At 38.9% G+C, this 20775-nt stretch overlaps 1 protein-coding gene across 2 annotated transcripts; it reads right to left on the minus strand.

Annotated features, from left to right (window-relative positions):
• Nucleotides 1–510: 510 nt before the first annotated feature.
• NTMT2 (N-terminal Xaa-Pro-Lys N-methyltransferase 2) lies at nucleotides 511–19455 on the minus strand. Of its 2 annotated transcripts, none has more exons than XM_043486151.1 (4): nucleotides 19193–19455; nucleotides 7973–8148; nucleotides 2810–3059; nucleotides 511–2008 (listed from the first exon to the last, which is right to left on the minus strand). In XM_043486151.1, the coding sequence occupies exons 1-4, from the start codon at nucleotides 19344–19346 to the stop codon at nucleotides 1785–1787; spliced, it is 804 nt and encodes a 267-aa protein (XP_043342086.1). In that variant the 5' UTR covers nucleotides 19347–19455; the 3' UTR covers nucleotides 511–1784. The 2 variants fall into 2 exon arrangements, with proteins under 2 accessions (XP_043342086.1, XP_043342085.1); XM_043486150.1 differs by having other exon boundaries at nucleotides 511–2056.
• Nucleotides 19456–20775: the final 1320 nt, after the last annotated feature.

Below are 20775 nucleotides of genomic sequence, written 5' to 3' on the forward strand. Positions count from 1 at the left end.
ATTCTTGACTGCAAGGCACCAGGAAAGCCCACTCTTCCCTTTACCTTGTACTAGTTATTAACTTGTTATAGAGAAGAGATAGTGGTATAAATTACTTCCTAATTTTTGCTTTATCAATTAAGTCAACAATAAATATGGAGTTGGGAATTTTTGTGGCACAATAAAGATCTGGAAGTTTTCTAAGAACAGAAAATGACATAGGAAGAGGAAAGGGACTGCTGATCTATTCCAAAGATTCAACCGAATTAAAGATTATGTATCCATATTAATGGGACAATTATGTTATTTCTTCCTTGAGCTCAGGACCTGGGGTGCTGAGGAATGGACAATTGTATCAACCAGCTTGTGCGTACTTGCAAAGCAGAAAGTCAAGAAGGAAGAGAATAAGGGTGCTAAGTGTAAAAGAAGCAGAAAATTCCTAGGATGGGCTGAAAAGGAAGTTTTAGTTAATTTTTTCCAATACATAGAGGATGAAAACATGAGAATTCTTGTTTTGTCATAGTAATTCTGTTTGGTAATGATTCACCATTTTATTTAATTTTGGTCTCTGGTTTCTCCAGTAATGGTTTTAACTCACATTCTGTTACATTACCCTAAAATGTTATTAATAACATACTACAGCTGGAAGGTGCCAGTGTCAGAGTGACATAATTTTCCAGGACATAAAATCAAACTACTAAGTCATACTATATCAACATAGTGTTTTATAATAATTATTTTCCTCCTAATTTAGAGCTATGACTTATAAACATGATTTTAGGGTGATAGCATATGCATTTAACAGACTTTATTTACTTAAACTGATTGTATTTCGTAGAAGACTCAATATATAATACATCAAAAGACAAATAAATCCTTCACATGAAGACTTCAGAGCATTTTAAATAAAATAGGAGTTATATTTAAGCATTTTGCTAGTAGAAATTAAATTACATTTTTGTTTTTGAAAGATTTTAGATATTTTTAATTAAACTAATGCAGTTAGTTCAGTTTTAAGGTTTACCATTTCCTATCACTTTCCAGTGTATATTCTTATCAATCAAAGAAACAGGAGCAACTGCAATGAAGCAAGTTGTGTTAGAAGCCAGTGACTAAAATTAGATTATCGATGACATTCACTTACATGCTCACAGCTGAAATTTCAAGGTAAAACATTTTCACCTGAAAGGAGACACTTTCCCATCACTGAAATGCAGACTTCTGTTATGAAATTACATCCATATTACATCATTGGACAGCGAAACTGACCCAAAATAGAAAGTGAAACCATATTCTTTTTTTCTGCTAAAGACAAAATTAAGTAGTGGAATTGTTTTACAAGGTTATTTTCACTGGTGCTTTCTTAATTAGGGGGAGATTTTTTTTCTAAGAGAAGTAATATTCCCAAAGAGGAAGGAAGTATAAAGTATTTAGCATGAGGGCAGAGAAAGGTTGGTATAGACTTTATCCCACCCACGCTAAACTACTCTTTAATGCAAATCTTCAGAGACCAACGCAGTTTATATTTTGTGGATGTTGCTCCCTTTCCTGTTTTTATGAGTACACTGGTACAGTTTAGATGTTTTTTCAGATGTCACATTCCATTTATCTTTTGGAAAGGTCACAGCGTGTGTGCATGTACTTACATAATTAGTGGAAACGTGACATCAACTGTTTTGAAACATACATTGCCTCCCTTCTGTTCATTCCTCCATGGATCACAAGGGATGTAACTTGTGAATTAGAGGAGAGCCACTCTTCCCAAAGCACCACTGTGCAGTGCAGTCGTTCACTCCGGCAGCTGGTCAGGAGCTTCCATCGCGGTGCAGCGCAAACATCCACACCGGGACGCACTGCTCTGGAAAGCCGTCCTGCTTCTGCTGGCCCAGCACCACCAGCCCACTCTTCCTAATGAGGGTCTGGAGGATGTCCATGTCCCGAGTCACGCTGCTGTCAGAGAGATCGAAGATGCAGCCCTCCCGGGCCACATTGTCCTTCAGTATGATGATGCCGTTTTCCTTCAGGCCATCTCGGCACCGGGAAAGAAACGCAAGAAGGTCCTTATCGGTCAGGTACCCTACAGGTGAGGTCAAGTAAATGGGGGAACAGGATGAAAGGGTGGGTGGGGAAGGAGGTGAGTAGGCAAGACTGAATGGCCACAAGGTTACAAATCGGGAGCTTGTTTGTTCACTCATTCAGGAATTATTTCATAGCCTGGATTGTTTTGTTGCGGGAGACTTTGAGAATTTAGGTAAGAGGACAGGTATCATCTTTGAGGGGAATCAGTGCACGCTCTGTAAAACAGCTATTATACCAACCTACTCTATCTACCTCCCAGGCACAAAAGAAACCACTCCTCATCCCTTGGATTCACTCCGTGTCTGCTGAACAGCTCAACTCTGCTATCATTCCTGTGTCCTACACATACACACACACACACACTAACACTCACACACACACACACACACACTCAGACCAAAATCTAATTCACTGCTATCTCATTTCCTGAGAATTTAAATCTAAGAAAGCCAAGGTTTGTCAATAATGGGGATACACTTTTTAAAGTTTTTCAAATATCCAGTTTTCTTCTAGGATTTAGGTTGGCACAAAGACGCTCCATCCTAAGAATGGGAATCGCCAGCCTTGTTCAGTGGATGTTAGGGGCAGAATCCAGAGGACCAGAGCATTGGGGGAGTTCCCGTTATATGTTAGACTAGCTAACTGTTCTCAGTGCAGCTAGAGCCACATATCCCTTTGTGTCCTTGCTCTGCCTCCTCAAGTCCTCCGGTTAGCGGGGAGCAGGGAAGCTGCAACGCCATGCAGAACTAACCAATGACCCACTGAATCCAGATGACATCGTATCTTCCCAGCGGGGGTGTGAATTCCTGCAGGCTAAAGCAGTGGTAGCTTTCTACCTTGTCCGCTTTGACCTGCAGGTAGTTCTGTGCTTCAAGGAGGAACGGTTCCATCATGTCCACCAGTTCCACCGTGTTGAAAACCGGCAACAGGACATGCTTGCTGACCCTTCCTATCCCGGAGCCGCAGTCCAAGGCACAGTCCGTCCCAGCTCTCCCAGGCCCCTGCAGAAAGATACCTTGTGGAACAGTCCAATGACAGACACTCACCCTGAGTCTTGACACTCAGTTACCTTTTTAAGTAAACTTCATTTAGGTCAAGTTCATGTAATTAAATGTGGGTTTCCTTGGTGGCTCAGACAGTAAAGAATCTGCCTACAGTGCAAGAGACTTCGGTTTGGTCCCTACGTCAGGAAGATCCCCTGGAGAAGGGAATGGTAACCCACTCATTAATCTTGCCTGGAGAATTCCGTAGATGGGGGAGCCTGGCAGGCTACAGTTCATGGGGTTGCAAAGAGTCGGACACAACATAGCAACTAACACACACACACACATAAAATTTAACGTACGGTTTTAAATGTACCATTCAAGGAGTCTGGACAAGTGTATGCAGGTATGTACCCACTACTGTGGACTTCCCAGGTGGTACTAGTGATAAACAGCCCTCCTGCCAATGCAGGAGACATGAGAGACATGGGTTCAATCTCTGAGTTGGGAAGATCCCCTGAAGGAGGACATGGCAACCCACTCCAGTATTCTTGCCTGGAGAATCCCTTGGACAGAGGAGCCTAGCAGGTTATAATCCATACAGTAGCACAGAGTTGTAGCACTGAAGCAACTTTAGAATGCATGCACCCACTGCCAGAGTCAAGTTATAAAGCATTCAATGACTTTTTTCAAAACATATTCAAACATGTCTAGTTTTTGCCTTCTTCATTTTATCCAAATATAGGTCTTTCAAAGAATTAAAAAATAAGATTTTAGAAAACATCTTAGGTTTGAGAACTAGGTAATGTTTTACAAGAAGTGGGCCATTTAAAGTCCTATGAAAGTAGGACTTTGTTAATTGCCAATTTGGGTCAAACCCGTAGCAAATGGACTTTTACTGTAGCTTACTGCCTTGCAGAAAAAGAGAGAGCAAAGCAGAGAGAATCTTTCAGAGTTTTAAAATTGCTTTTCAAATTCATGCAGTGAACACATTTCGATTCATACTAGGGTGGATGATTAAAATTTTATTTTTTTCTCAAAACTGATTTTGGGGGCTCTGAATTATCTACTCTTCTTGTGTGGAAGATAACTTTTAGAACCTGAGCTGAGGAAATGCAATCTGTTCCATTCTCAGGCCAGAATTGCACTTCAAACTCAACCTCGATGGCATATAGCACATTCATGAGGATAAAAGGTAGCTGCAGCAAAGTCCCCCTGTCTCTTTTCATGCTAAAAATTGTTTCTGCTTTTGTATCAGAAACCACATGACTTATTGGACAAAAAGCCCTTAAACTTTTTAAAAGTAAAATTCTTAATTAAATTAACTGACGGTGAAAGATGAATAGTTAATAGAGATAGGAGGATATCAGCCAATGAAAACCTTCTCAAACTTGCTTCTATAAAGTAATATACATACACACACACACACAGCCAGTATATATCTATGAAATAAACATGTGTATATACGTATATATATATGTGTCTGTGTGTTTATGTATGTATGATATTTGACTGTAGCTATCCTTGAAACAACAGTTATATACAAAACAATTGAACTTCCCAGGTGGCGCTAGTGGGGAGGAACCCTCCTGCCAGTGCAAGAGACATAAAACACACAGGTTCAATCCCTGAGTCGGGAAGATCCCCTGGAGGAGGGCATGACAACCCACTCCAGGATTCTTGCCTGGAGAATCCCTTGGACAGAGGAGCCTGGCAGGCTACAGTCCAATGTGTCTCAAAGAGTCAGACATGACTGAGGTGACTGAGCACGCATGTACGCACGAATACACAAATACTGTTATACATGATATAAATACAAAATACATGATATAAACACACAAATACACTGTTATACATGAATACACAAACACAAAAACTGTTATATAAAAATACAAAAGATGCCTTTTACGCAAATCTGGTGCACCTTTGCCCCTCACCACTACTGCCTAGCTGTCTTTATTCCATGCCATTCCACGTGTTTGGCACAGCCTCAAATACCCTGGGAACAGGTTTTTTCCTCTTTCTCTCATTCTCATGCTGTGCCTCTGAGAAGAGACATTTAAAGACTGACCTCTGGGACAGCATCTCTACTCTCTTGGACACTATGGCTGCTTATTACTGTGCTTAGATTGAAATTTGATGCACCTCCGTGAATGTGACCAAAACCACATAAATGTGTGATTTCACAACTTTACTTTTATTACCCTATCTTCATATTTATGGGTTCATATAAAATAGTAAAATACTCTTAGAAATTTCATTTTCATTTTGATTCTGCCTATGTCTTTTGTTTCAAAGAACATTATTTTACCTTCCTTCCGTTGGAGTTTGAAAACAAAGTGTTAAATACCACTGTATAAAAACCATGAAATACAGTTAGCCCCCAATTTTTCAGTCATCCAATCTCTGAGGAATATCAAGAGAAAAAACCATCAAATACCAATTACATTTTTTAACTTTTTACTTTCCCCTCAAAAAGCTAAAAGTAAGGAATGTTATCAGCTATGCCATTGATATTATCTTTATATCATTTGTTTATTTGCTAAAGTAAGCACATTTGCAACAAGTTTAAAAGTGTTTTCCCACTGTCCCAGGTCACTAAGTGTTGAAAGAAAAGCAAAACTTTAAATTAAACAATCTGCCTTTTCCCAGTTGACACAAGGATAAATCATGTCAGATACTCATATTCCCTAACTCCTTGTATCTTGACCTGGATACTAATTTAGCATATTATTAAGGTCAAAGTACCAAAATATCGTTTCTTTAAAAAGACTATGTTTGTACTTTGAGGTCACAGCTTCACAATGAGCCTTGTCTACTAAGAAGGACTCCTTGTATTTGTTTGAAAAGAGCAGACTGCTCATTTCCAACATAAATATGCCAGCAGAAGGTTGTTTCCTTTCCCAGGTCCGTGCGCCTGTGTATGGGCTCTGTCTGACCAGCATCCCTGTGGTCAGTTTGGCATTCCACATGGAGTGACAAGACAGCCGGATTACTAACTAAGCTTCTGAAATGCACTGGGATCAAAGTCAGCTTCATCTCAAGGCGAGCAGGAGGGATTGCTCTTGGCCAGATTGGGGGAGAGTTGAGGTCTGTGGTCTACACACACATACATACACACACACACACACACACACACAGAGCAGGGATTTTTCTGCTTCATGAAACAAATGGAAAAATATGTCGTGGATAAGAGCTGGGAATTTGGTATCAGACAGACCTTGCCAGGCATGAGTCCCAGCTCTGTCTCTTACCACCTGCATAACCTTGAAAACATACTTAATCTCTATAAGCCTCAGTTTCCCCAACCATGAAAATGAGAAATAATAATAGTACTTACCTCCCTAAATTATTATGAAGAACAGATAAGACAGTGCTTCTAAAGTGCTCATCAGAGTGACTATCTCAGATAAAGTGCTCAGTGAAGTCAGTCAGTAACACTGATTTTAAAATATTTCAGGTTAACCTTATCTATAAATAACCCCAGCCATCATCTCTAGTTCCGTAGTCCTTTATGGCCACAGTTGGTGTCCAGACACTTTGCCCCAATGAGCGCTCCATCCTGATCCTATTTTTCTGTACTCAGGCAAAGGGTGCTTCAGAGAAAGTTGGATATAAAGTGAACCTCACCTCAACACTAGGGAAACTATTAATATTATGCTTCTAAATAGGTTGACAACCTAATCCCAAATATTTGTAATATTCTTACTGGTTCCTTCATCAGAATAAAATGGAGTCCAAATTTCAGATGAATAACTTCATAGTGAATTGGAACAAAACCTGTTTGCTAGTTAGGACTTTGTTCTCAGTAGAACCAACAGCAGCTTTACTGTGTGGGTTGTCTGTTCTGAAAACTAAATGAAAAATTGAAAGTGAAGCCGCTCAGTCGTGTCCAACTCTTTGCAACCCCGTGGACTGTAACCTACCAGGCTCTGCCGTCCATGGAATTTTCCAGGCAAGGGAACTGGAGTGGGTTGCCATTTCCTTCTCCAGGGGATCTTCCTGACCCAGGGATCGAAACCGGGTCTCCCGCATTGCGGGCAGATGTTTTACCATCTGAGCCACCAGGGAAGCCCCAACTAAATGAAGCTCCATAAAATACAATGACCGAATTATATGAAAGCTTGTTATCAGTAGTAGCAATAAATGAGCTATATTGCATAATAATTATGTGCACTAAAGTAAACATTTGACATATAGTATCTCATTTGAGATTCACATTATCCTACAAGATAGGTTCTGTGGTTATACTCTAGACACAGGTAAGAAAATTGAGGTTTAAGAGAATTTAAGGAGTAAACCCAAGGTGGCTTATATAGTAAGGAGGACCATAATAACTCTGGAGCTCAAGATTCTGGCCCCTAAAGTAAATGACCCATCTCCATATGGCCTGAAAGTAAGGAAGTGGAGTTTTACTCAACACCAAGTCTATAAAGGGATCACATTTTTTCAAGGCAATGTCTCAACTGTGTATAAAACAATATAAAGATATTCTACTATACTTACCATTTTTAAACTAAACATATGCCTGCGTTTCCTTGCAATGTTGAATTTTTATTACAGAGACTCAATAAATCACCCCAAGATCCCAAATGGCATGATCTCTCATCAGTCATCTGAGTGTCAACTGCTTATCTATGGGATCTGAAAGAGAAGTCTTCTTAATCAACTACTTGTAATATTAACACTGCTAGTTCACCTTCCCCTGAAGCATAAGAAATAAGCTGGTGCTAGGAGGGTGAAATGCCAACTAGGATAAACCAGTCATTTAATGTGACCCATCCTTTTTGAACCTCTTAAAACGGGCTTTGACACTAAACTCGTGGCTCACCCATTTAGCTTTCATATGACTGAAGCGACAACACAGAAGCATGTGAGCTCATTGTTTGCCAGAACTTTGCTTCCTAATCAAACTACAGTTGGACACTCACCCCAACAAATTTCCTGAGGAATTTCTGAGAGGCCTGGATATCTGGGTTGGACAGTTCAATGAAATTTCCCATCATACCCTCTTCTGTAGCTGGTACTTCTTGATAGAAGAGTTTAGCTCTGGCATAGAACTGCATCTCACCATTGATGACTTGACTTGTTAAAGCATACAATTTCACTGAAAATAAAACATTATTAATATTTAAGTGACAGAACAAGTTCATTCTTATCATGCAGCGAATTTCCTCTTAGAAGCCTGCAAATCAGTGGTATGGAGGAAAGGGTATTCGTTTGATGTCAGAAGATCTGGGTTTGAGCTCTAGTTCAGTTATTTACTTGCTATTTAACCTTGGGTAAACTTCTCAACCCCTATGATCTTCAGGTGTCTCATGTATAAATCACAGTCATGTGGCATTTTCATGATTTAATAAACCTAGAGTTTAATTTTAAAAATAGCTTGTCACTATGTTTAGAAGTATTCAACAGTGTTTGCTACAGTAGAATAAATAATTTCACAAGTTTCACAGTAAGTTTTATCTTTGACTTATTTTTATCTTAAAATAAAAGATAAAAATCTTTGACTTTATTTTTATCATAAAGTTTAAAATATTTTATGGAAATTTGATCACTAATCCTTACTTCTAACCACAAGGTAGATTAGGGATAGGTATTTTTTTCATTTCTTTTTCAAGCAATTCATACCCATATATCTCTTTGTAACAACATGACAGAAAATGTGCTTGAGCCCTAAGTTCTGAAAATAAACTACTAAAAAATACAATATTTTTTGAGCAACTATTTTGTACTAGGCATTATACTAGGCACATTCACATATAATATGTCATTATTTCAGAAAAGAAGTGAGGTATTATTTTTAAACATTTATTTTTATAAAAACATGTGTACCCACTTCTGAAGGGTAAATGAGTATGCACTTAAATGTGATTTATAAATTAAAGTGCTTCCTTGCAGATATAAAATATTTTCATTAAAGAACATTCAGAAGGAAATGATAGAAAGTGAGATGAAAGGGAGGAACTTCTTGTTCAAGATTATAAGCTGAATCCATCCATTTGTCTTCTGTCATTCCCAGTACTCCCCATGAATTGTTTTAATAAACTCAATCTGTAACAATGAAGAAAATGAGGAGGGACCACCAATGAATTCATGATTTCAACAAATTTCTGGAAGACAAAAAGCAGATGGAACAAAAGTATAGAATTTACAGCTCAGGACATCTACAAAGGAAGTAAAAGTTAATTTAAAATCTGCCTGTAGGCCAATTGGGAGGTGATCACTGCACTCCCTCCCAAAAGTGACAAGCAGCACAGCTGTAATCTAAGGGGGGTAAATATGTCTCTTCTCCAAAAACAGAAAAAAAAAAAAGGAGAACCAGACCCATTAGTGTTGGGATCCTAGAATAGTAATTCTGGCATATAGAGGGTTCCAGGCACCTCATCTGCTTACATTCATCAGAGTCTGGTAAGGTCAACTGGCATATGTAGAGCTTCTTGTCATCCTTTCTATTCAGTGGAGAGGTATATAACAGAGGAAATCTTCTCCACTACCTAAAATCATTTACCTTGTCCTTCATCCCTAACTGTGGATAAAAAATGACTTCCAAATACATGAGGGTGAATGTCTGAAAAACAAAATAGAGATAAACAATCAAAACTGACTCCAAAGGAAATAGAAATAATCCGGGAAATTAATGAGAATTTAAACCAAAACCAAGCAAAAATTTATATCCGTGAAGAGATATGAGAACAGGTGCATCCATAATTGAAGATAAGATGTCAAGAAAATGACCATGTAAAACATAATAAAGAATTCTTAGAAATTAAAATTTTGATTACCAAAAACTTTGGAGTGAATATTGAGTAAACATTTGTAGTGAACGTTGAGTAAACACGTCAGGACATAAAGGGAAAGGCAGATGCAGAAAACAGAAGCAAAAATATTAAAGCTATAAAGATTTAATTCAGAGGACCCAACATCAAGCTAAGTAAGATTCTCAAAAACAGAAAATGAAGGGAAGAAAATTATTACCAAAAAAATAGATAAAATTTCTCAAAGCTGCAAGAGATCGTAAGGCCCAAAAGTACTAAGCAATATGGATTTTAAAAACCTAGCTGATTCATGTCACTGTATGGCAAAACCCACCATAATATTATAAAGTAATTATCCTCCAATTAATATTAATTAATTAAAATACATAAATATTTTTATTTAAATAAAAATAACTTTATTTATGTAAATTTTTATTAAAAATAATTAAGTAAAATCACATTTATACATATCTTTAGGAAATTTCAAAACACCAAGAGTAATGAGAAGATTATTAAGTTATTTATAGGGAAAAAGTTTGCTGACTTTCAAGTAGGGTTGCCAGATTTAGCAAATAAAAATACAAGACATGCAATTACTTTTGAATTTTAGATAATCAATGGATAATTTATTAGTATAAATATGCTCAAAATATCACACATTGCATGGGACATACTTTTACTAAAAAATTGTTTGTTGATTATCTTAAATTCAAATTTAACTGACCTCATATTTTACCTGGCAGCTGTATATTCAAAGGAGTAGACTCAGGCTTATAACACAGATCTCATTAGAAACACTGAAAAACAGTGTCATCAATATTTTAAGGGAAAATTATTTTGAAGCTAAAATATGTTACCATTCAAATGGTGAGAGAATATTTACCTCCCATATTCATTCTTCACAAGTTTCTCAAAGCTATATTCCATCTCAGTGAGGGTTAAAATTGAGAAGATATATCATGAAAGACAACAAAATTAACCCAGGAATCCAATGAAAAGAAATCCCAAAAAGGTAGGTATTATTAGATCTAGAAAGAAATCAGTTTATACACAACAGAAAGCATTGGCTTCAAAAAATATCTTCAGGAAATAGAATGAACTGAATTCTGGGCAATAGATAGTAGGGAAGAAGCAAGAAGACATGAGTAATATCCTCAGGAAGACATTTTTTTAACCTCAACAAAAATAAAAGACAGTTGAGGGACTTCCCTGGTGGTCCAGGGGTTAAAGATCCGCCTTGCAATGCAGGGGATGCTGGTTTGATCCCTGGCTGGGAACTAAGATCCTTTGTGCCTCGGGGCAACTAAGCCTGCTTGTCACTACTAGAGAGAAGCCCCATGTACTGCAACGAAAGATCCCACATGCTGCAACTAAGACCGATGGAGCCATATATAAATAAATATATTTAAAAAAAAAAAAAGACAGTTGAATGCTCCAAGTAAAACATACAACTGTATAAAAAAATGTTACAATCAGGATATGAAGCAAACCAAACTATGACATAATCGTACATAGAAGGAGTATAAGAAAGGAGAATCTGTTTAAACTTTACTAGGAACATTTTTCTTCAGGTAACACCAAGATTGTGATGTTGGATTAGTACACCACATGCCTCTGAATTGAACAACGGTTACATAGTTCCAAATTTTTATTCTAAAAGTTAAAACTCCAATAAACCCTACTTTTATACATTGTAGTATATTTCATCTGTGGAGTTACATCATTATTTCCTAGCTTGAAGACGCTGAGGCCAATATTTGGACCCTTGAGTGATCATGAATTTGCTAAAAGGAATATAGGAATCAGAACCCATGTATGTTATTTTCTAGAGACTAACAATATTATAGACTATATTTCCTGTATATATTAATTAATACAATAGATTGTCATTTTAAAAATACAGATCTTTTAAAACTATTAATAAATAGTCTAGTAGTCATGTATGGATGTGAGAGTTGGACTGTAAAGAAAGTTGAGCACCAAAAAATTGATGCTTTTGAACTGTGGTGTTGGAGAAGACTCTTGAGAGTCCCCTGGACTGCCAGGAGATCCAACCAGTCCATCCTAAAGGAGATCAGTCCTGGGTGTTCATTAAAAGGACTGATGTTGAAGCTGAAACTCCAATACTTTGGCCACCTGATACGAAGAGCCAACTCATTTGAAAAGACCCTGATGCTGGGAAAGACTGAGAGCAGGAGGAGAAGGGGACGACAGAGGATGAGATGGTTGGATGGCATCACCAACTCAATGGACATGAGTTTGGGTAAACTCCAGGAGTTGGAGGCCTGGCGTGTTGTGGTCCATGGGGTCGCAAAGAGTCGGACATGACTGAGTGACTGAACTGAACTAACTGAACAATAGATTGTCATTTTAAAAATACAAACGTTTTAAAACTATTAATAAATATATAGGTTTTTTGACATTTTATATACAAGTGAGCATCTGATTGAGAAAATATAACTTTAAAAGGAATGCCCTCATGTTCAAAATCATTGGGAACCAACACCAGTCCCCCTTACCTAGCACTCAGTAAAGTGTTATGTCAACAGGTAGCCCGATGAATGCTTGTAAATTCAACAGGGACAGCAAAAATTAAGTATCAGCATGCCAAAAAAACACAACTGTTCCAAATTCGTCTGGATGTCTCAGAAAATCAGGTTAAGAAATCACAGCTCACAAAGTCTTCCCAGAGATGAATGCTTCTGGGGCAAGCCACAGGCAAGCCACAGCCTAGTGCTCTCTTGTTGATCCAACCAAAGCAGCAAAACAACCACTCTCATCATCACCTGCTTAAGTCAACTAGTTGGTGGAGTTTATTAAAACCTTTAATCTGGAAATGGGAATGGTCCATTATGCCAGCAACGTTTAGACCACAAGTGAATGCCAAGCTCAGCAGGGGTCAGACTCAATAGGTAAGTTTTTATGGTTATGGGCTTGTCACCTAATTGACAGGAACATTTCACTAAAAAGATATATGAGGTGTAATGTCCAGCCCCAGGTACTCCCCTCCTGATAGCTCCTGCAATGGTGCCAGTTGATTGATAAGGTAATCAAACATCAGCCTATGCCTTTTTATTATAGAAATACATCTAGTGGTTTATTCTTGTGGGATTGCAATGTTTTTGTGACACTTGGTATAGTCTAAACCAGAGGCTAGACACTCTATTAGCTTTTGATATAACATGGTGCTTATTTCTTGACCTACATTATAAGCTGAACTTCCAAGGAATTTCCAATGTTACAAAAATAAAAATAAAGTACGTGTGAATTTGCCCTGGAGAAGAACAAAGATCGTGTGAACTCTCTAAGAAAGATTTGTCGAGAGTGTAGTGTTTATGCTTGCTGAGTACCTTCTCTATTTTCCTTTTTTTGTTTTTTAGTAGAGTTGGATATAACTATTTTAGACTTTATTCTAGATGTTAGATCTGTTTGTCAACTGGAAATTGACCTGAGAGTCTTCAGAGGATATGTAGGCTAGATTTAAACAGTAAGTTTGAAATGATTTGAGATAGAATACTGGATCAAGTTAGTCTTTTATTTATAATAGAAAAGAAAGCCCAACTAGGAGACGCTTTTAGGAAATATAAGGTCTTCCATAAAAGAGATTTGTAGGTGAGCACTTCTCAATTTAACCATGAAAGAAGTGACAGTAAAAATTTAAGGAAGGAAGGGAGGAAAGATAAAAGGAAGGAAAGAAAATGTGTCTAGGCACAAAGAATATTACTCAGCCATAAAAGGAAGAAAATTCTGCCATTTGTGACAACATAGATGGACCTCGAGGGAATTCTACTAAATGATATAAATCAGACAGAGAAAGATAGATAATGTATGATCTCACTTATATGTGGAATCTAAAGTCATATCTGTTTTCTCATCCACAAGAAAGGGTAGGAGGGAGTGGAATTTATTTTATCAGTGTTCCTGATAGAATCCAAAGATCTGTGTGTGCCAGAATGCTAGAAAGTCATCATTAACAAGCCTTAGAATTACCTTGAGAGTCCCTCTAGGTTTTATTTCTTCCCTGAATGCTTTAGGAGTCAAGGGTTCCTTGCCTGTAAAATAATGCACTTTCATCCCTGAAAGTTTTTGTGGGCTTTTCCCTTTTCAACTGAGGGCTATTTCAGGGCTTCCCAGGTGGCTCAGGGGAAAAGATTTCACATGAATACAGGAGACATAGATTCAATCCTTGGGTCAGGAAGATCCCCTGGAGGAGGAAATGGCAACCTGCTCCAGTATTCTTGACCCGGATATCCCATGGACAGAGGGGCCTGGCCGGCTACAGTCCATAGGATCACAAAGAGTCGGACACAACTGAGCACACAAATTCTTTTCAGCCTTCAACACAAGTAAGGTAAAGAAAGGTGAGGAGGGAGGGAAAATACACTTTCCCCACTCCAGCAAGGAGGTATACAAGTTCCCACTGCACATCATATCCCCTGCCCACTTGGCCAAAAGTCTTCCTCTCTAATTCCTACTTGAGTGTTCTACCTAACCTGCTGTTGAATGTGAAAAGGTCAGAATACAAAGATAGTGGGGACAGAGTTTTCACAGTGAGATTTTGCATCAGAAGAGTCAGCAGCTGATCCAGCAGTGACCAGGCCTCCTCTGCACCTCCCTCTGCAGCAGCCTGTAGTGATGCCTGTCCCTGTCCCCACATTCCACCAAAATTATCTGTGCAGGTCTCTCTCCTACATTAAACTCTCAAGATAAAGCTCTATCTTGTTTTCCTTATAACCCCAGGACTTACATCCTGCTGACCCACAGCAGGCTTCCTTTGAGTGTTCGCTGAATAAATGAATATTGTCTAGTTTTTCATTCTTTGGATAACAGGTTCAACAAAGTAGTGAATGGATATAGGGAATAGCCAACCCACTCCAGTATTCTTGCCTGGAGAATTCCATGGACAAAGGGGCCTGGTGGCCTACAGTCCATGGAGTCACAAAGAGTCTGATATGACTGAGCACATGTACGCACACACAACATAATCACACAGAGGTCACACTTTTTGTAGTTAATGAAAAACTATAGGAGGATATATTGATTTTCCTAATTAGGCAAACCCAAATAATAAAAAATAGTAATCATCACTGATCAAACATGTATATATGTACTATATATGTTAGCATTTATATCTAACTGAATATATAAGATAGATGTGACTATCTACAGAAGAAAAGAGGGCCTCAGGAGGTTAAAGAAATTGCCCACTAGTCAGTGAAACAACTGGGGTTTAAACCTAGTTCTATTTAAATCCAAAATCCATATTTTACCCATTCAATACTGTGTATAGGAAGGTGTGCTAAAGAAAGGAAAATTATCCACTTCTTTATTTCTTTAAAATGAAAAATGGTCTTGCATAATTGGTATTGCAAAGGCAACAATAAACATTTGGAAAATGCACAGTGAGTTGTGCAGCCATAACTTCCACAGGGATGAAATCAATCTGAAAAATGCCAAAAGTTGTATGATGAGTTTCATTTGGAAGTTCCAAGTGTATTGTAGGGAATGTTTTTATTAATTCTAGGTTTTAATTGTGACAGCAAAGTTGTGACCATAGTTCTCAATTTCTTCCTCAGAGCCTAATTCTTCTAAAAAGGGGTGAGTGAAGGGGAGTTAATAACCATTAGTAGGTACCTCCCATGTGCCTGACATTATGCCAAGGCACTTTCATGTCGTCTCTTCATGTTATCTCTCTTAATCCTCACAAAAACTGGAATTATAATCACTATTTTACAGATAAGTAATGAAAAAAATCAGAAAAGTTTAGTAACATGCTCAGTATTATGGAGAAAAGAAGTGTCACAGTCAGGTCCTAACCCAAACTTACTTAAATGCAAAGCCTTTGTTCCTTTTGCTAAACTGCATTGAAGTATTATTCTAAATGCCAAGTTAGACTAAGCCTTTAACAATGTCCAGGAGTAATAGATTCTTGCACAATATATAATGAATAAATATTCACTGACTTCTGCGTCCTTAAAAATATGCTGTGGATAGTGCTAGAAGAATTGCTGAGGAGTTGGCTTATGTGTACACCTCCAAGTTGGATTGTATACAGGCCCACACTGCTATACAAACTGGAGATTTACATAAATTGTTTTCCTACTCTACTTCCCATTTGTTTACAAACAGCCACCTACGACAAATTCATTCACTCCAGGCCTCTAACTGAATTTGGGCTGGTATAACTAGATTATATGAACCCATTCACTGGCTCACCCATCTTTCTGATTTCTTCAATAGAAAGCTAGTGCTCCTCATGGACTGTTTTTTATATTCCTGTCAGCTGGAAAAATTTGGTAAAACTTATAGTGCTCCCCTCATTAGTCAAGCTGCCATTTACACTGGGAGGCAGCATGATTTTGTGGTTAGAAAGTTCAACTGGCCTGGGTTCTAATCCTGCTCCACACTCCTCACCGTGTGATCTTTGGCCAGTTACTTACTTCCTCTGTGGATCAGTTCCTCAGATTCAAGAGAGGAAATAACACCACCACCTAATACAGATGTTGAGAGGATGAACAGAGATAATTAACATATGCAAACCACTGAGAGTAACAAGCATGTTTCCATTTCTTTGTGAAGATCTGTCATAGTCAATGGCATAGCTAAGAGTTCCACTGAAGACTTGGAATATGCATGCTCTTGCTTCTCCAGGAATCACTGAAGTTAGCCAGGGATATTTCAGCAAGTGTCCCCATGACTGAATGTCACTTCACAGTGAGCTGGTGTGAGGCTGACTGCCTAACGCAGGCAGTTGGAGGAAGGAAGGAAGGAAAGAAGGAATCAAAGAGACTGGTTAGCCACCATTCTTCCCATAATTACTCCAAACAACAAACTCTCTGTGCAGACTCTACAGTAGGGCTCCCCAGTCTTCTAAAAGAAGGGCTTTATTTTCACTTCTATGAAGTATTGAAATCATCAAGAGGAGGGGAAGCCAACTCTAAAACACCTCAGTGGGGCTGGGGAAGGAGTGCTTCCACTGGCTGAGTTTTATTTCCAAACTGAAAACATTAATATCCACTGAAGCCTGAAAACTCTCATACAGCGAATTAAGCTTATCTTTGGTAATGCCTGTTCTAAGGAAGGCTGCTTGGTGACTTTAAAAGAGAGCTGGTTCTAAGAAAGGAAATGAAATGCAACTGCTTACTGAGCATTGACGATTTTCACATATATAATTGCATTTAATACTCCAACAGCCCCACAGTTTTGAGGAAAATGATGCTCAGAGTTTAGCAAATTGCAGGGGTGATTTCTCTATCAGTAGCAGTGCCAGAATTTGAACTCAGGATGTTGGAAACCTGCAATTAATTATTAGTAAGGGGCCATTTAATTTTTCTAATAAATACTTATTGGGGTCTTTTAAATTCATCTTTAGCTACTTTCAGAGATGAGATTTTAATCTCTCATAATTACTTTTAAAATTTGGCAGTCATCTACCCCTTAGCAAGTCTCTCATAAGTTATTAAATTTATATCTTTCGCCAGACTAATGCAACACAGCCAACAAGCTACTGTTACTGAGGTATCGTCCAAAGAGTGTCTCCAGTGGTCTGACAAAATATATGGAGTGGTCAGAACATCATCATCTTCCAAATAAACTGCTCTAACTTTTCCATTTGGATACAGATGAGATGTCCACTATGTCCTAAAGGAATTACTTATGGGTAGATCAGAGAGTTTGGATCATAAAGCAGGCTGAGCACTGAAAATTTGATGTTTTTGAATTATGGCACTGGAGAAGACTCATGAGAGTCCGTGAACTGCAAGGAGATCAAATCAGTCAGTCCTAAAGGAAATCAACTCTGAGTATTCATTGGAAGGATTGTTGCTGAAGTTGAAGCTCCAATACTTTGGCCACCTGACGCAAAGAATGGACTCGTTGGAAAAGATCCTGAAACCAGGAAAGATTGGAGGTAAAGGGAGAAGAGGGTGGCACAGGATGAGATGGTTGGATGGCAGCACCAACAGAAAGGAGGGGAATGTGAGCAAACCCCAGGAGACCATGCAGGGCAGAGGAGCCTGAAGTGCTGCATCCATGAGGTCACAAAGAATTGGGAACAACTTAGAGACTGAACAACAAAATGCGATCTACCAGGAAGAGCCTTGGTTCTTGCTTTGGTATCTAGGTGAGACCTATCTAGACTGCTCTCATCATCTCTGAATTTTCTTTTCCTCACTTTAAAAAAATAGGATAGGGGACAAGAGTGAGAAGGTGCATAGAAAAGTAATAATGCTGACCCTATCTATCTCATCATGTGGTTATGAGGATCAAATAAAGTCATAAATGAGAAATTTGTATAAGGAATATATATATATATACACATATACACACATATATATGTGTGTGTGTGTATATGTGAGATGAAGCCATTTGTATATCTAAAATTAAAGATTCCCCTCAGAAATGGACTTAGAAAGTGACTTTGGTAGGCTGGTAACATAGTCTTGAATGCAATACAAAGAATTATGTAGCTTCTTGCCCATCTGGAAAGCCTGCCCACATCAAGTGTACAATGGGGCTTTCAGCAACCTTAAGAAAACAGACTGGGGCTGAAACATACTGCTCCTGCTTTCATTGGGGGAATATAAATCAAAGGGGATACTTCACTCTTTAATCACAAGTTATTTCCTCTTCAGGGCTGTTAAGAGTGCGCTTAACTAACCACTTTCACACAGGCTGAGAAAAGCAGTGTAGACAAACCAGATAAGCTTTATGTTGCCCTATTGTCCAATTCCCTGGAAACTAGAGGAAATAACTAAAATGGAGACAGACTACTGCCCAGTTTTTTTCTTAGCATTCAAAGATCACACTAAAATCAGCTCCTTTAAGCTCTCAGACTAATATTGTAACTCAGAAAGGCCAGAAAGCATTATGTGGAGTGTGTGCTCATGCATACACATGCAGACACACACACACACACACACACACACACACACACACACACACTCACTCACTCACCCCAACAACCTTGATCTATTATTGTTTAGCCATTCGTTTTAATTCTTAGTTGATATGCTATTGCATTAATACTCTCATCTTTGAGTTACCTAATTTACTCACCTCTAAATTTTTGCAAATATAAAAAATGTCCTTTCAAACTCAAGAAATTCATTTCTACAAGCCTGATATTCAGGCAACCAACACCCAGAGAAGCAAGTTACTCATGTCTGAGGTGCATGGAAGTCCCAAAATAGAGGCTTGACCTTCCAGGCAGCGCTTGATCTTTGCACTCTCCATAAAAGAATGCCATTGAAACATTTAAGCCGTTTAAATGGTTGTGGGTCCTTTTTATCTGAAAAGTGTCCTTGTTCTAATTCCTTTTGGAAAAGCCCCACAACCTCACACAGTGGCTCCAGTCATTTCTTATCCCTTATCTAGGAGCTCTGACTCACTTACCCAGGGGAATATTTTCCAGCAGGTAGAGATAGCTCTGAAAGAAGTCATTGCAAATGGCTTTGTGAAGAATAAAGGACATGCTATGTCGACAGAGTTCATCATCGGTCTTCTGCCAGCGGGATCTGAAGGCAAAGTGGGCTCCCAGGTGGGCCATGGTGAAAGGGGATAATAATTATTCCTACAGAGAGAGGAAGCTTGCCTGACAGTTTCTTTGAATTAACTTTCTCTTCCTACACGAACTTGAGACTGTCATTTTAAACCAATCCCTGTCCATCTATATCAGGAGAGGTGTCATGGGGCTTGGGGGAGGGGCAGCAGACACGGGGAGGTCAGACTCTTGGCACGTCTACTGTCTGATTGCTCGGGCGACACCACTCCTGGCCAGCAGGTGCTAAGTAAAGATGAAAACAGGCTGAGCGAGATCCTGCTTCATCCAGGGAAAAGCACACCTCCCTCCTTTAGCTGCCACTTCAAACAAGCAGGAGCACAGCCTGCTAACACCCTGAATACTTGCTTTAATTTGATTCCTAAGTAGGAAGAGCCTCATTTCCATTTCAAAGAGTTGTGAATATTTTGCAGGAGATCCAGTTCCCTGATTTCCATCCCTCCTCCTGGAACGCCAAATCCTCAAGTTACAAGGACCCTTCAAAGTCATCTTAGCTACCCATGCTTCTTTCATCAGTACAGTTTTGCCCAAATCTTTTCATAGAGGTGGATGCATGTTTCCCATTTTTGAGGATCTTCAAGAGATGCAATTATATGAAAGCCTGTTCTGATATTAAATACCTTTCTCTGTCAGCAAACTCTTCCATCTAGCTTGCACTAAATAATACCTAGTCATGGAAGACTGTTTCTTCATCTTTCCCTATTAAGGATATGGTTTTCCTCATATGCACTCCATTGAAATCTGTCAGTCAGTTCAGTCACTCAGTCGTGTCCGACTCTTTGCAACCCCATGAATTGCAGTACGCCAGGCCTCCCTGTCCATCACAAACTCCCGGAGTTTACTCAGACTCATGCCCATCAAGTTGGTGATGCCATGCAGCCATCTAATCCTCTGTCATCCCCTTCTCCTCCTGCCCCTAATCTCTCCCAGCATCAGGGTCTTTTCTAATGAGTCAACTCTTCACGTGAGGTGGCCAAAGTACTGGAGTTTCAGCTTCAGCATCAGTCCTTCCAATGAACACCCAGGACTGATCTCCTTTAGGATGGACTGGTTGGATCTCCTTGCAGTCCAAGGGACTCTCAAGAGTTTCTCCAACACCATAGTTCAAAAGCATCAATTTTTCAGTGCTCAGCTTTCTTCACAGTCCAACTCTCACATCCATACATGACCACTGGAAAAACCATAGCCTTGACCAGATGGACCTTTGTTGGCAAATAATGTCTCTGCTTTTTAATATGCTATCTAGGTTGGTCATAACTTTTCTTCCAAGGAGTAAGTGTCTTTTAATTTCATGGCTTCAGTCACCATCTGCAGTGATTTTGGAGCCCAAAAAAATAAAGTCTGACACTGTTTCCACTGTCACCCCATCTATTTCCCATGAGGTGATGGGACCAGATGCCATGATCTTAGTTTTCTG

The sequence above is a fragment of the Cervus canadensis genome, chromosome 13, assembly GCF_019320065.1.
Source record: "Cervus canadensis isolate Bull #8, Minnesota chromosome 13, ASM1932006v1, whole genome shotgun sequence".
NCBI classification, from domain to species: domain Eukaryota; kingdom Metazoa; phylum Chordata; class Mammalia; order Artiodactyla; family Cervidae; genus Cervus; species Cervus canadensis.

Coding starts and splice junctions, on each gene's coding strand:
- NTMT2 (XM_043486150.1), bottom strand. CDS start 19,346: ATGGCCCACCTGGGAGCCCACTTTGCCTTCAGATCCCGCTGGCAGAAG. Junction 8,149..19,192: donor GCTGGAAAATATTCCCCTGG/GTAAGTGAGTCA, acceptor TTTTATTTTCAG/TGAAATTGTATGCTTTAACA. Junction 2,057..2,809: donor CTGGATTCAGTGGGTCATTG/GTTAGTTCTGCA, acceptor CCTCACCTGTAG/GGTACCTGACCGATAAGGAC.